This window comes from Polistes fuscatus, unplaced genomic scaffold (assembly GCF_010416935.1).
Source record: "Polistes fuscatus isolate 324 unplaced genomic scaffold, CU_Pfus_HIC Scaffold6, whole genome shotgun sequence".
NCBI classification, from domain to species: Eukaryota; Metazoa; Arthropoda; class Insecta; order Hymenoptera; family Vespidae; genus Polistes; species Polistes fuscatus.
In genome coordinates, this window is record NW_025113140.1 from 6,266,113 (window position 1) to 6,283,829 (window position 17,717).

At 29.1% G+C, this 17,717-nt stretch overlaps 1 protein-coding gene across 8 annotated transcripts in view; it reads right to left on the reverse strand.

Annotated features, from left to right (window-relative positions):
• Nucleotides 1-603: 603 nt before the first annotated feature.
• LOC122522830 (plasma membrane calcium-transporting ATPase 3) overlaps nt 604-17,717 on the reverse strand; it is an 84,740-nt gene continuing 67,626 nt past the window's right edge. For 2 of the 8 annotated variants that reach the window (XM_043644132.1, XM_043644131.1), the window contains one exon: nt 604-1,258. In XM_043644132.1, the coding sequence (XP_043500067.1) occupies nt 1,037-1,258 (222 nt within the window). In that variant the 3' untranslated portion in view covers nt 604-1,036. Of the gene's footprint in view, nt 1,259-3,634; nt 3,649-11,649; nt 12,251-17,717 lie in introns of those variants that run through there. The other 6 variants (XR_006305181.1, XM_043644134.1, XM_043644133.1 and 3 more) reach the window with 5 other exon arrangements.

Here is a 17,717-nt window from a genome sequence, read left to right on the forward strand (position 1 = left end):
CAATTTTTGGCGTACGATGACAGTGACATCTGCGGCTGCAAATGCGGATGCAAATGCGGATGCAACGGCGACGGCGACGGCTGCGGCTGCGGCGGCGACAATTGCGATCTTTCTTCTTATTCTTCTTGTTATGTAATAGTTGTGTAGGTGCTGGCGGTGGTGGTGGTTGGTGGTTGGTGGTTGCGATGAGACGACGATCGAAACGCAAGGACTAAACATAACGGAGGCAGTGGTGCGTTGCTTCGGTAATATTCTAATTGGTGTTTCCCGCACGGATCAGCTACGACCGCAAGGACGAATATACATATATATATATATTTATATATATGTATATATATATACACATATATAGAAATATATACACACACCTATTTGTATTTATATTTTTTGTTTGTTTTATATATATATACATATATATATATGTATGTATGTATATGTATATGTATTTAAAGACGATTTGAAAACCAGATTTGGAAGATCATCGTCGTCCTCCTGGAGGATGGGAAAAGGAATGATTATTCTACCCCTTCGTAGCATCCCTAATTTTTCCCATTTCTCCTCTTCCTCGTACTGCATGACCTTCTCCTTTTCTTCCTCTTGAATTCTCTTCTATTTTACCTACCCCCCCTTTTTAACAATCACCTCGCACCCACCCCTCTTCGAGTCCCCATCATCACTGAGCAGTTAACAATAAGACGCGAGCGAGCTCTCGTGGTTTAGGGACTTTGGGTAAAATAGGTTAGGGGTTTTGGGTGATGATCGGTTGCATGGAAGTTTCGTTCAAGTTAATAGTTAATATTTAACAGGTAGAAGTAGTTAGAAGAGATGGAGAGGTTTAAAAAGGAGAAACAAGACTCGCGTGTTCTGTTCTCATCTAATCTTTGCTAAAACAGGGAAAATCCTTTTAGATCTGATGCGATGATATCCAATGATTGCAATCGATCCAAACCGAATGATAGATCGGATTGCTTTGTTCGTTTTATTGGTATTACTTGTTGTGTAGTTAGTTCTGGTGGTTATTGGTTTTGGTTTAGTCTTAAACTGCTGTCTCGGTATGACTATGACTCGACAATCTTTCAACGTCGATTTCTGGTATAGTCAGCTCGTCCGGTATGTTATCCGCGTACTCGATACTGCTCGTCTGTGATAACCGCTTATTGAAGGGTGACTGCTTTCTCAATACTTCCGCCAATGTGGTGTTGCTATGCTCGCCGTAGCGCGCGTCTAGGCCCTGCCGAAATGCGTTTACTACGCGGATCTGCAACGGAAATCTTTCTTGTTATACATGTAAACGACCATTTTTTTTTATACTTCTTTTCCTTCTTCATTTTCTTTTTTTTTGTTTTTTTTTCTTTCTTTTTCTTTTATCAATCGTCGTCTCTCGAAACAAACTTTCGGAGATCGATTTACTTTTGAAAATGATCCGTATTTTTATATCGATCATTATTTTTCGTATTTCTAATTGTAATTTTAATTTTACTTTAACAATCGATTTCCGAAATATTATTCTAAAGTTTAATCATATATATTTTTAAACAAACAGAAAGCAGCTGCCACAAGATATTGCAAAACCAGCAGCAAGGCTTCCACACCCTGTGCAGCAAAGCAATATTAGGCATAAGCTCGAGACTTCGATATTTCTATATATACAAGGTGTCCCTGTCTTACCAATATATTATACAAGCAAAAATAAAACGAATATGCCATATAAATATAATTGGCTTTAAAATGCTTTATTCAAAAGTTTTTCGTAAAAATGTGATATGATAATTAACTGGTGTTGATAGAGTTATGAATACGTACGATGTTAAATAATACGCATTCAATAACAATACCAAACTGTAAACAAATGTTAAAACCTCATAGCTGAGGTTGGTATGAATAAAGTATTAAAAAACAAACTGACGTAGTTGGTTGATATATCACACTGGTTGAAATCATTTATAATTTTATTTCAAAATGTTATCCGTTGTTATTAATGCAAAACTGACATTTTTGTTTTGTAAATTTATTTGTCTTAACTCTTGACGAAACACCAATTATTAATCATTTCGTATTTTTCATTAGAACTTTTTAATAATGCATTTTTATATGCTTATGTTCATATGACATTTTTCTATTATTTTTGCTTATACAATATGTTGGTAACGTTTGACAAGTAAAATTATTAAGACACCCTGTATATAAACTTTTTCTTCCTTTTCTCTCGAGTATAATAATATTGTCAATATCGTTGAGAGAAAAAAAAGGAAGAAGATATTTAGGTGGACGGGTATCGATGACAATATCGCAGCACACCACATGCACCGATCGAACGATTATCGCGTTACCGATTTCTGCATTCCTTCCTTTATTTCATTTTTCTTTTCATTATTTTTTTTTTCTTTTTAATACCTTTATAGAAAATTCTTCAATAATTCTCTACAACAGGCATTTTATGTTTTATTCGTGTCTACAAAAGAGTGGACTTAAAAGATATGAAATACTTTGGACGTGAAGTATACTAATGAATTTTCAATAAAAAATATAATATATGTTTGTAATATTTTCAAAATTAAAATGGTGTACTCGAACGACCGACGAACACCGATCGAACCCTAACAAATATTGTGATTATACATACCAATAATGAATAATCCCGTGTAGAAATATATTCTTTTTTTGTATTTTAAATTCATCATTTTGCAAATCTAATTTACCCTTTTTAACAAATCAAATTGTAAGGTAAGAAGATAAATTTAATTTACAAAAGAATGAATCTAACTTACAAAAAGGCGAATTTAAAAATGAAAAATCTATATATATTTTTAAAGAATATGAATAATATTAATATCTATAAATTATAGTTTTTTTGAAATATTTAAGTTTTATAAAAAAATCTATTAAAAAGTAACAAATGTATATTATCCTCGATATATAAATTGCATATATATTTCTACAATGGGATAATAAAAATATACAAAAATGTGTCTCTCATTTTTTTCGTGGCTACCATCAATCTTCTTCTTGATAGGATATGTTTGTATGGGTAAGTAAGTAAATAGATTTATATAGATGTACTAAAGAGAGAAAGAGAAAGAGATAGAGGAATAGAGAAAGGCATAGAAAAAGAAGGAAAGAGAGAGAGAGAGAGAGAACAAAAAAATAAGATTATTTTATAAATAAAATTAGTTGAAGAGAGAAGCTTTGGTAGTGTCTGCCCAAATCAAAACCACAAGTGTTCCTATAAATGATTATAAACATTTTTAATTTTTTTCCCGGCTTTTTAAAGTAATTTATTTTATTAGACTATTCTATTAATTAATCACCTCTGTGGGTAGGAGATAGAATATACCCACACTAATACGGGTTGAGTTTTGATCTGACAAGATAATCTCGTAAAAATCTTCCCCTGTAACAAAATTCATTAACATGTTCATTTCGTTTTATTATAAAATATATGACACGACACGAAAATTGGATTTTTTTCAAATTATCTTAGCAACACTTGTGGTCTACCTATGAAGACTTTTGGTATATTTTGATAAAATTTGACGAATAATGATAAATATTTAACGAGCAGAATAAATGCGAGTAAGGAAAGAAAGAAAAATATTTGTTTTGGTTGGGAAAAATTTGAAATCTTTGGTCTTACCTTATTGCTCCACCCTGTACGTATATATGAACATATATTTTTACTTGCTATAATAATAATAATAATAGTAATAATAACAATAATAATAATAATAATAATAATAATAATAATAATAATAATAATAAATATAGATTGGTTCGATAATCATTAGATCAAAGATTTTGAATTTTGATAAAGCTTTTAATAAGAAAAGAAGAAAAGTTATTTAAGTGTGCTTAATAAGATAAGAATAAAAAAAGAAAATTAAATTTTTTAATATATCTAACGTTTTAATTATACTCGAATTATCTCGTTTATCTATTTCTTTTTTTTTCCACAAACTTGAAAATCTAGAAATATGTGCATAATAATTTTTTAAATAATTATCATGCACTATCTTATTATTATTATTATTACTATTAATTATTAACAATTGTTCATTCCTTCCTCAGCTTAAATATGTTCTTCTATGGAGTAATATAATTGGTATAATTTTCGTAAAAAATGAATTAAGTATAAATAAGATTAAGGTGAAAGATAGATACGAAGGATGATAATTACATGTACCATTAGATTAGAAACAATTAAAATTGAAAGGAGTTAAAATAAAAAGGAGTTATTTGTGTAGGAAAAATGTAGAGAAAGGGAGAAAAGAGAAGAATCAGAAAATCATTAGAGAAAGATTAAGAGACCTTAGGATATTGCGTTATCGTGCAAAGATCGTTCGAATATATATTCATTAATTATATTAATAAAATAGATCAAGATATACTTAAGGCATTGTTTGCATTATAACAAATAAAATAAAGATGAAAATGAAGGTGAGAAATCGGCTCGCGTGTTTGTCTCTTTTGTCAAAGTTTTTTAGAGAAAAACGTTTCGATAACGATAGGTGCATATGCGTGTATCTATTTTCATTAAAATAAAAAAAAAAAGAGATTTATATATATATATGTAAAAAATTAGTAAAGATATATGTATATATACACACACAATACACATAAACGAATATTTAGCACAAAATTGATGCACAGAAAAACAGCCAAGCAATAAATAGATTTACATATATATTATAAGAATATGTTGCTGCATACGTGTTTATATATATATATATATACATATATATATATATATATATGTATTTATAACACACATAAATATATAGCGTGAGTAAATAACAAATTTCGAGCTGCTGCAGCACATGCATCATCATTTAGCTTGTAATAGCCAATCATCGTGATTGCGTAGAAATGCAACGAAAGCTGTAAAGAAAATTCATTAGTTAAACGAACAATTTAATAATACTTTTTTCCCCATAACATTGTATATAACAGGATCACCATTATTTTCCACATAGATTCTTTTCCTCTAATCCTTCATCCATTTCGTTGTTTCTTAACTTTTTTCGATTTTATCCTTGACATTAGTTTTCTCTCCATGGTTGTGTGAGATATAAAAATCTCTATTATGATTTGCATTTTTTTTTTTTTTAGTATACTCAATATATACTTTTTTGTTAAGGGCGGAACTACAATACCGCAAGACCTTGCAACTCGGGGGTGGGGTGGGGGTAGGGCCCAAAGTCGGAGGAGGCCCAAAATTTGTGCATTTTACTACAAGTTTTTGATCGATATTCACATTACCACCAATTTCATTTTGTTTGAGCACTGTCAACTTTCTCGTTTAAATTATTGCCAAGCGAGGAAATAAAATAAAAGGAAATTCATAATTTATCTCTTTTAGTAATAGAAGCTCAAAATTTTGCGAATTTTTAAATCTGGAAAAAAAAGTTTTACACTTTGGGACAATAAATGCTATTATTAATATTCTTTATATAATATAGGTTATGTTTTTTTTTCCCTGGGTATCCGAAATTATATTTTGCGATAGAGGGGGAGGCGGGGACCGAACATTTGTAGTTCCGCCACTATTTTTTCCGCATTATTTTTAAATGATTTAAAAAATCAATTACCCTCTTTCGAAACCATTCACGCTTATTTTTTTTTGTCAAATTGCAAAATTGCAAACCTAAGTAGTAGTAGTCGGAGAAGTGGGTAATCGATTTTAAAAATAAAAAAAAGAAAACAATTTTCGGCTCATCTAAGAACACTTTTTGATCGATCCTCTGTCCTATTTGTAGAACCAATTATAAAGTTTATATATCGAGATTGCGTTTTTTATATAAACATTGTTAAAATTGGATTTATATATTACGTACTTACGCTGATATTAAGTAGCTTCGGCATTCTATTTATGAAACGTGTACACACGTTTTATGTGTTTCCATTGAAGGTAGCAGAAGGATGACTCTCTCGATGTTGAAAAAACATTTTTTTTCTTTTCTTTTTTCGTTCGTTGTTATAAATAATTAAAAAGAAAAGAAAGGAAAAGATAGGTGGAAAAATGGATATACGAGACGAAAAGGAAAATGGAATCGAGAAAAGTACATTTGAAAGGGTTGTGTGTAACAGGGATACATAAAAGGTTGTACGAGATTTAAAAGAGAGAGAGAGAGAGACAGAAAGAGAAAGAGAGAGTCCTTAAAAAAAAGAAAATAAATCGTTTGCGAATCCGCAGATGAACTTTTTCGTTTGTTGTGTTTTACGAGAATATTATTAAATTTTATCGTTGGTTTTATCTGTTTAGATTTTAATATATTATATTTGAAGTGATCCTCGAAACTAATTGTTTGGTTTGTTTTTCATTGTGTCCTTCGTTCTTCCTTTTTTCCTTTGTTTTCTATTATTTTGTGTTAATTTTCTTTAACAATTAGTAGCTTTCTTTTTCCTTACCTTTTTTGTTCCAATTAATTTTTTTTTCTCTCTCTATATATATATATGTAATATCATATACATGTACGTATTACACATAGAAAGAAGACGTATAAATGCAATAAAGATTTTGTTTAATAGCATCTCACCTACTCGAAAAGAATACATTCGATCGAAAGATAATTTGTTGATCAAATCTTTTGCAACAACTTTCTTCGAATTATTATTCTTTTCGAACAGTTGCAAACGGAACTGTCTACGTTGAAAAGCCTTGTAAACAAATTAACGATATTATTTGAAGTTTCTTTTTACGAATAATTGAATAGTATCCGCGTGTGTGCATGGGCATGTATAATATTTAACGTAGCCAGTTCTTTAATAGAGTGCATAGAATTAATTAACGCAATCATTGGCAACGACTATCATAGACAGCTTTACAACGAAAATCACATTGACAAGACGATATAGAATAATAATTTAATCTTTGAAGATCGATCGATGCGACTTACGCGTTCATCTTTATATAACCAAGATGAAGAAAAAAGATATCTTTTTTCATCTCACCAATGTTAAATTATCTTTTTATTCAAGATTTTCTTATTTATCCTTTAAAAACTATCATACAATAAAATGCAATTATTTTCAGCGATTAATTATTGTCATTGACGTTTAAAAATATATAAATATACAATGCATATGCATTTCACAGCGAGTCAAAGAAATATTCGTATCCATTTTCACTGTTAATTTGAAATAATTGATATTTGATTATTATACAAAGCTTCTAAATTCTTAGACACAAGAAACCTTTTTTAGAGTATATATATATATATATATATATATATATATATATATATATATATAAATATTCCGATAATATCAATTTTGTTATCATTTAAAAAAAAAATACTCTTTAGCAATAAAATTGATATCGATTGAAAAATATAATAATCTTAAAATATGTTTCTGTTTATTATAAGAATTATGAAATATCGTATAACAAAAAAATATTGATTGCTTTACAATTGACAGTGACAAAACGAATATTCCTGATTAACTGTTATTAACTGCTAGTTTTTATTATTATTAATAACAAAGTGACTAATTATTATTATTAATAATAACATTTACGAGGTGTTTTTGTTTGCAATGATAGCTTTTAAGGTCTCGGTAGTAAATCTCGAGTTTCGTCGGGCGAGGTTTAAAAAAAAACAAATAAAAGATCCATGCTGAAGCTTCGGGATGGAATGCTGGTTAGAGGAGGACGGGGGGAGGGGTTGAGAAGCATAAAACAAAAATAGGATATCATATAGGTATATATCTCGTAAATCTCACTCATCGATCTTCCAATAGTAATCGCCAACATATCAGCGATATCGTAACAGACAAATAACAATAACAGCACACGGTAAACACGTACGTATAATAAAAAGAAAATAACATATCAATCCAGAACTTTCGATATGTCAAAAGAAAAAAAAAAGAGAAGACAATACTCAAGCGATAATAATCAGTGATAGACAAAGAGATAGAAATGGGAGATAATGTTTAAATAAAATGGCAGAAAGAAGCTAGAGCAGAAGTAATAAAATTATTATACCAGATCGTGTAGGGGTGTCTTATCGATGAGGCAATTGTGCGTGCAATAATATTGAAATAGTGTTTTCGAAATAGAAATGTAATATTAATAATAATAATAATAGTAATAATAATAATAATAGTATACGAATAAATAGGGTAAAAAGAGATAAAGTGTTGAATTATTGTAACGAAGATAAAGAAGATTCCCAGGTGATACGTTTAGAATCTTATCTATGCAATGTACAGTAGCGTACAAAAGTTTCGGAACATTCTATTATTGTAGGTTTATTTTTCTCACCATCAGATTCACGTGTTTTACAGTTTATAGAATTTGGTATCTTAGTTTATATTTAGTACCTGTTTGACGTTTTACATACTTCCGACTTCACTTCCGAATAATTGAAATTTGGATTCATCGGAAAATAATATTTTTCTCAAATCTGATGTGCCATTCAATGCTCATATTTTTGTCGTGAAGTTTAATCTACCTTTCTTATTCCTTTTTACTAATTTGCGGATTTTATTTTATTATATCAATACGTTTAATCAGTCCCACAGTTTTCAGATACGATATCATCGTACACCGATTTAACGTCAGCAAAATTTTTAATTTTGCTACACAGCAGTTTTTCGCGAGTCAACAACGGGCGTACTTACTTTTTACGAGTTTGATTATGCGTTTGGAAATTTATCTCGATTCTACCATTCTCCGATTTTTCACATACAACTAGTCTGTTAATTTATATTTAACAATAATACGATTAGCTAGTACTTTTTTTCTAATAAATAAAGTCGTAATATTACGTGAGAACTGTTTTTTCTTTCGGAAAAAAGTTTCAACGGGATTATCACTGATCTGAATATTCGTGTGTTTCGGCATTGTGGCAGAAATAAGATTGATTTTCCCTCGTAAAGTATATTTTTAAATTAATACCAAGAAAAAAACCGCAAGCAAACCGTGTTTACAAAAAAATACGACATGTAAATAAAAGAATAATATTTCGCGTTATTATCTATATTCTAGTTTTTCTGAAATATTTGAAACGATTAACGAAAGATCGGAATAACATTAAATATTTGATCAATGGATTGAAAAAATAAAGTATCAAAAAAGGGCCGAAAACTTTTGCAAACCACTACTGTACGTACACGCAAATTTGTATGTCTCGTTAGAAACTATGGAGGAGAAAAATAGATATAGAGAGAAAAAGTAGAGATAGAAATAGAAAGAGAAACGTACAGAATGAAAAAGTTAGGAAGAGAGAGAGAGAAAGAGAGAAAGATAGAAAGAAAGAAAGAATGAGAGAGAGTAAGTGAGAGAGAGAGAGAGAAAGAGAGAGTGAGAGAGAGAACCGATTTCTTGTTCGAAGCTCTCGTCGAATTAATTGGATCAAAATAAAAATGATTTTAAACTCGAGATGAAGGGCTTAGAAGGACCAAGACACATTCTCTCTCTGAATCGATAACACAAGCACAGCCCTTGAAGAAATTATCGATTAATTATGTAAGTATGTATGTGTTTAAACACTTGTGTGTTGTATAATTAGAAAATAAGAGATATGACCTTTTTTTTTGTTTATTATTTGAAGATAATATTATTGGGGTTAAGATGTTTTTTACACATAAAATAATTAGGTTTAGGTAATATCTAAAAACGATAGAGATACGTTTACGTTGAAATATTTTCTAAGGTAAATAAATAAGAGCATGCCTTTTCGATGAACTTTTACGTTTCATTTTGACAATCGATACTTTGAAATATTGTGGATGAAAGAGAGAGAAAGAGACAGGGGGATAGATACACATAATTTATATACAAAATTATGAGAGATAAAATGAATCCTACCAAAAGAACATTATTAATACGGATCAAAGAGGTTTAATAAATTTTAGTAATGTTAATTAACTGTACGTCTTAGATCTAATTTAAACAAATGTTATAAATTCGTTGATTAATTTCTCTCTGGCTTAACCCGTTAATGTGCATTAGGGGTCAATTTGATACGAAATTTTTCATTTTACTTGAATAACTACTACGTTAACTTCAAGCACATTTTTAAAGATTCATTTTTGTTCTTTTGCTTATTTATAAATGGATACGTTTAAAGTTTTCATCAATTTAGTACAATAAGTATCTCTATCTTTTTTATTTATTTTTCTCAAAAAATGTATAATTGCCGAAATATTCAAAGACGAATATTATCAAGATCGAATTGACCCCCGTGTGTACGTCTTAATTATTCGTTCCTGGGGTGTACACACTAAAGGTTAATCAAAAATTGTTCATATCCTAAGAGTATATAGTATTGTAATGTTCTCTTGGCGATCATGGGACCAGTTATTTGGAATTTATACAAAAAAGGATCCTAATCTACCTATACATAAATCATTATGACTTCACGAGTCATAATCATTTTTTGTTCTAAAACGCACATTAAAAAATTTCCTATTATATTATAATAATTAATTTAAATTATTATATACGACCCGGGGTATGATCAGATTTGTTCTTATCGTTGTCCTGTAAAAGGAAATAACGTAGTCGTATTTCAGCTTGTTTTTACATAAATATCAGTATCGATATAATAATTTCAATTTAATATGTAAAAATATGTTTTTTTTTTTTCTTAAAGAAGATTTGTAGTATTTATTATAATAAATGAATTTGTGGTGGTAGCTCGCCCGACGAAGCCGTTTACATCGTCGCAAGATCGATAAAGAGATTGGATGAGAATACATCAGAGGAAAGAAAGAAAGAGAGAGAGAGAGAGAAAGAGAGAGAGAGAGAGAGAGAGATTAGGTTTTAATTAAATTTGAAAGGCTCGTGCCACTAATGATCAGGAAGATATAAAGGACTATCAAAGCATTCACTTTTTTATTTTGTACGTTCTATAGCAAGAAGCAATATTGTGTTTCACTAATGCGTCCCCCATTAGCCGATCGTTTTTCTCTCTCTCATCCATCGAATACGGTAGATGGATTTGTTGGAGAAAGAAAAAAAAAAGAGAAACGAATGTGTTTATTCGCGATCGGTTAACAACCTTTTTGAGTGCTGAATATTCTCGACAGAAGCAAGCAATTCGCGTCCAACTGTTGCAATCATTGAAAACGGAATACTTTTCTTTTTTACTGCGAATTGTGTTGATCGAATAAAATAAAAAAAATAAAAGAATCTCGCGAAACTTTTGAGAGAGTTTGAAACTCTCTCTTGAAATAAATTTCACTGGACGCATATATGCGTCCGTAGCACTCAAAGGGATTAAAGACGCAATTTTTGGATGGAAATTAATCAAAAAATATTTAAAAAAAAAAAAGAAAAAATAGTACATATAGAGAAAACAACTAATAAACAAGTATTACAAATATCTAGTTATTTTTTTTATTGAGATTGATTGCGAGAGAACAAGAAACTAGGATAGAATCAAATAAAAGAAATAGTTTCTGCTATTTCGATCACGAAGAAAAGAGTGAGAGAGAGGGGGAGGGAAAAAAGGAAAGAAAGAGAGAGAGAGAGAGAGAGAGAGAAAGAGAGAGAGAAACGATATTATTTAAAGAAAAAGAAAAAAAATAGAAAGCAGGGTTTATATATATATCAGAGAGAACAGCCGAGGCTAGCGAAACAAGCAGCGAATTCGACATAGAAACAAGGACAGCGATTTCGATCGACGAAAACATTGTTTTCTCTTTTTAATAGATCCAAAATTAATTGCAAAGACATACGATGCGAACTTTCGAATTAACATTAAACGTACCGATGCTTTATTTATACATACGACTCAAATGATACGTCTTCAATAAGTCATATTATTATATATTACGATGTAAGTATAGTTAAAAATATATCATTTTATATAATTAAAACTCTTGATTCGTCAAATAGCATATTATAACTTGTAAGAAATGTTGCAATAAGTTTGACAATTGGTAATGGTACGTTTAGCGTTAATATTATATTTTTGTTTTCTTCTTTTTTATTTTGATAGTCGATGTTATTATTAAACATGCGATCGAAATCGTTGAGAAAAATTATCGAGTTAATGAGAAAGATGGAGATAGTAAGTAGTGTAAGAAAATAGACAGCGTGAATTAGGTTGTAGTAGTAGTAGTAAAGTAGTAGTATTAGACAGAGATAGATAGACAGAAAGAGTAAGAGATAGATAGATAGAGATAGAGATAGAGATAGAGATAGAAGAAAGAGCAAGAAAGGAGCGCTTACAGCTTGGTCTGTCGAACTCTTGCTGTAGGGTACCGGTATCAAACGTTCCTGCAACTCGCCACCTATCACCTTCAAGAGTAAAGGATAATATAATGGTTACAAGAGGGTGTAACGAGCAATAATGGGCATGCAAGACACCACTCCATATTTTATTTTTTTTTCTTTTCTTTTTTTCATCGAAATGGTGCCGTGCGATAACTCCTTGCGATCATTATCACAGCCCAACGAGAAAAGAAACTAATTTTTGATCTGGTGCTTTGTTATCATTATTCTTGGATATATATTTTATATAAATATATAACTATGCTGTGGCTAATTTCAAAAAATGCAATAACATTCTAATAGAAATTATTATTTAATAGTTGAATTTGTTTGGTTTTAATTATGATTTTTCATTTTAGGATTATCAATGGTACCTCACGTACCAGTCTCTGCGTGCGTGTTAATTTATTTTTGTTTACAGGTTAAAAGTCAATTCTTGCCCATTTTTGCAATAATCGTATTCGTAAATATACTCAAAAATATGTATAACTTAGAAAGCACCAAAATGTGTGTTGGGCAGTGTATAATTCGATGTTCTCTCAGTGTGATATATCCAGTTCTCTGATTAGGATACATTTTACTGCTTTTAGGCAAATCATTTAATCTCATCTAACCTCTAGTTTACTAATATTGGATAGTTTTATGAACAGATAAGATTGTCGAAATAGAGAAATAGTGCAATTGTTATCTAATATTTTCATTATTTCTTGTTAAACGTAAATGATTAATAAACGTTATAATTAATTAATTAAAAGTTTTCTCATTGAATTCATGTTTATCTTTACCGGGTTTATTTAGATTAACGGTGTAGGATGATGAAAAATGTTTAATTAGGTTTACAGGAAGTCGCCAAGTGCAGTAAAACTATTCTAGCGAGGGCTAATAATACCCAGCTAGAGTTTTCTAATAAACATTCTTGGATTTTTAAACAAATGATGCTAATAAATTACTTATCTGGATATATCGTTTTATTACTTTCGGTCTCAATGTTAATGCAAATAAAATATATGATATAAATATATAATAAATAAAATACGAAGAGAAAAAAATAAGACTTGTTATGAACGACAGGAATATTCACAATGTTTGAATATAATGTTGAAAATTATGATATAATCAAATAAGCATATTTAATCATTTCGATTAAAATGAGTTAAATCCTTCGCGTACTTTAGCGGTATAATCGAAACGATTTTAGGTAATTTAAATGATCATTCGTTAAAAAGTAATGATCTTGTTTATCATAGAAAATCCTTCTGTAATAAATTTGCGACCGTAAGTGTTAAAACTTTTTCTCACCGGGAGAACACCGTTGGCATTTTGCTTTTTAGAGTATCCGAGCTATCGACCAACGATAACAACACTCGTGGTTATTTCATTTTTTTCATTATTCATAAGAGATTTATCAATTTATATAATATGATACCAAATATGAAATAACGAGTAATATATCGTTTAAGAGGAAACTTGAATCTCAATAGAAGCTTTATACCAAATGATCTTGAAATAATTATCCTGTTCGATGCCATTTTGTGTATATATATTTTTATTTTCTTAATTATTAGTTTCATTTATACAAATTTGCCAAATTTCGTATATATTGCATACGATTAAGCATCGATCAAGTTCTATTATAGATCATTTAAGGAATTAGTATAATATGGATCGATCTACGAGCGATAAAGTGAAGAGTGCAAATTAGAATTTTATACAAATAAGACAGAGACAAGAGAGAAGTTATTAAACTGGTGAATAAGACAAAATTTGAAGAAAAATCGTGCTAGAAGCATCTTGGCACGTTAAATTCGTGGTTTAAAGAATAAAATTCAATAATCCTTTTGTTCTTTTTATTCCTCCACGATTATTCTCACGAGTAAATGTCCCAATTCTAATCTATAGGAAATAACCAACAACAAAAAAATCAACACAAATCTAATCTTTATATTCGTCCTTAGGGATTTTAAATTCATTTTTATAACGAACGTCAATTGTTTCTATACATCCAAGGGAAAAGATATGTATATATGTATAAACAAATTGCAGTAACGATGACAATGTAACATTTGATAATAATAATTATTATTATTTAAAAAAAAAAAGAAGAAAAAAAACGAAACACGAATATGCATATATACATATAGTAAGTAATATCTGCATAGTACTGATTATGCGATATAGAAAATATATACAAAGTTACGCGACTCTACGATGGATCGAAAAATTTTGGTGATTTGCTAAAAGCTTATATGTCGGTAGTATCTGTTATTTTAGTCGATTTAATTAATCAATTAATTAGAAGGACAAAAAGCGTTCGATCGCGACTATAAACGGCGCATGCACGTATGACCACTTGTTTTCCTTTTTTATTTGCTTTATTTTATTTTCAACTATTTTCAACTGTGATTAAAAAAAAAAGAAAAAATATATCAATCAATATATCTACGATCATTTAAGTATATCACAATGAATAATTGATAAAATGATTGATCTTCGTTGCCCCTAGAAAAATAGAGAAAGAGAGAGAGAGAGAGAAACAGAAAGTTATATAGAAAAAATATTCATAGTTTTGTTCATTTTTTTTTGGTCCACGAATTTAGTACTCAAATTCACAGCCATAATTTTTTGTTTCTAAAAAAGATAAAATCCAATGGTATTATTTACTTACACGATATTTATGAGAGATCGTAGGATTTACTAATCTTACGATCATTTTTAACGAGTATTTGTTGAGACACGCTCGTGAAAGGGACATTCTTGTTTCGCTCGAGAAAAATATCAGCCCATCGAAAAATAATTGTCAAATTGAATCTTCCATTTTGTATATATATATTTATTTATTTCTTACTTTTTTTTTCTTCTTCTTCTTCTTCTTCTTCTTCTTCTAATAATTTCAATATTCGTTATCCAGATTATTATTTAAAATCATCGTTTAATCTACGTATTACTATATCAAAACGTAGCACTATACGCGCGTACTGTTTATTTTTTTTTTTTTTATAATAATCTACGAAAGGATATAATAATATATATGTTACTGTTAAAGTGTGAAATCCATTAATCTATAGAATAATTAATAATTCCATGGAGTATTTAAATTGACCAGTTAAGGTATGAAATAAAACAGAATTATATACTTTAAGCAGTTATTCTACGAATTCACAAGAAACGATTAAGTTAGAATATGAAATTGAAATTTAATGTCATCTATAAACAAAAATATTTTTTAATTTTTTTTAATTCCTGTGTATACTGCACTCTTGTAAATCCAAAGACAATAAATATGTGTTTCTTAATTTTCTACTCTAAGAAATGATTTCTTTCGAAAATCATTCAAATGAAAATGAAATAAATGCGAATTACGATTCTGTTTTAACTAACTTTAAAGATTAAATAATCTTCGTTTGAAAAGTTATAAAACGAAGAAACACGTATTTATTGTCTTCGGATTAACAAGAGTGCAATATAAGCAGGTATTTAAATAAAATCGAAAACAAGATATTTTTCTAATACTCGAGATCAAACTTCAATTTCATATTCTAACTTATTAGCATCTTGCGAATTCATATATAATATTACCTACTAAGGAATTAAACACTATAACGGTGAAATATATATATATGCGAATTAGATACGATAGAAAAATATTTTCGGTATAATAAGGATTATTATTATTATATTTCTTTTCTTAATTGTTTTTTTTTTGTTCTTTTTGAAAGATTACGTGATCGCAACAACGAGAGCTTTTTTAAATTCTCGTATATGAAAAAGAAACTTTGGAATGAATCGGCATAGAAAAAGGATAGAATTATAGGAAAAGGTAGCCGCCATGATGGCAAAAAGGATAATATTCAAAGAGAAAGAAAGTAATAGATAGATAGATAGATAGATAGATAGATAATTAGATAGGATAGATAAAGATAGAGATAGAATGAGAAAATATTACAGAACAAAAATAAATTATATCTAAAGAAAAATTCCAAATCTTGCGTAAACGAATGATTTGTTGTTTCTTTTTTTCTATTTTCATAGATATTCTTTTGGATAAAAACATATTATGTCGCATAAAACCTAGACGATACTAATAATAAAGGTTTTTTTTTATTTTTTTTCGAAAAGTCGATTAAACACGAGTTATTCTAATCTCCTCGCCCCGAGGTTGGTTTCGTTTATCATCGAGAAACATCGAGCTAAAAATATTATTCAATACAAATTCACTCTCATCGTTTTCTTCTTTTTTCTTTTTTTCTTTTTTCCATTAATTATCGTTTTTATCGTTTTTTTCTTTATTATCTTTTGTTTTCTTGGTATTAGACAGACAGACAACAGACAGACAGACAGACAGACAGACAGGCAGACAGATAGACGAAAAGGAACTAGAGATTTTTGTGAGGTAATAATTAATTGCAACACACACATACATACATACATATATATATGTGTGTGCGTGTGTGTGTGTGTGCGAATGTGTTTATATGGGTTCCATAAGTACCTTGTTGATTTTTTAAATAAATTACATCTTTTCGAAACTTAGAAAGATTTTTAATCTTATCTTTAGAATTTTGCACGCTAGGTTTATAATGTTGTAATTTAAAAAGAAATAATTTTAAAAGTATCGAAAGAACGTAATGGACCTTTTATATGACCTAGGTACTTTTGATCAACCCACCCTATAAAATGGTTAGAAAAGAAAGAGAGAGAGAGAGAGAGTGAGAGAGAGAGAGAGAGAGAGAGAGTAAATACGAAACAAAGGGATAATTCAGAATTCAAACAAAAATAACACACATATATATATATTAAGTATGTACATATGTACATTTAATGAATTTACTAAACACGTATAAGAGTAGATCAAATATATGCATTTATGTGTAACCTCTGTGTTTTTATGTTTGTATGTATATAATACATTGACACAACACTCATTCAGATCTTTGCATCTATTATATATACATATACACATATACACATATACATATATACAAATATGTATATATGTTCGCAATAATATTATTTATTTTCAGATAAAGATATATATATATATACGATAGTGATTATATATATATATATATACGATAGTGATTATTTATCCACTCATCCTTCAATTTACGCGACCAGAATATATATTTTTTTTTTAGAAATTTTTAAAAGTAAGAAACATGTACCCCAGGGACGGAACTACAAGTCGGAAAGGGAGCGAAATGTTACCATTTATTATTTTTTTAATTTTAATCAAATCATCCCAAGTACACTGACAACGCAAAAACTAATACTTTTTGCGTGGTGTTGAATTTGTAAAATTATCGGCCTTAAAAAAAAATAACAAAAATATTTTTATCTTATAAAAATATCGAAAAAAAAAGTTTCTCTAATATTAATATCCTTTATATAATATAGTATATGTTGGTTTTTTTCTTGGGTATCCAAAACTATATTTTGCGAAGGGGCCCGAACATTTGTAGTTTCGCCACTGACGTATACGGCAAGTTATTCTGTG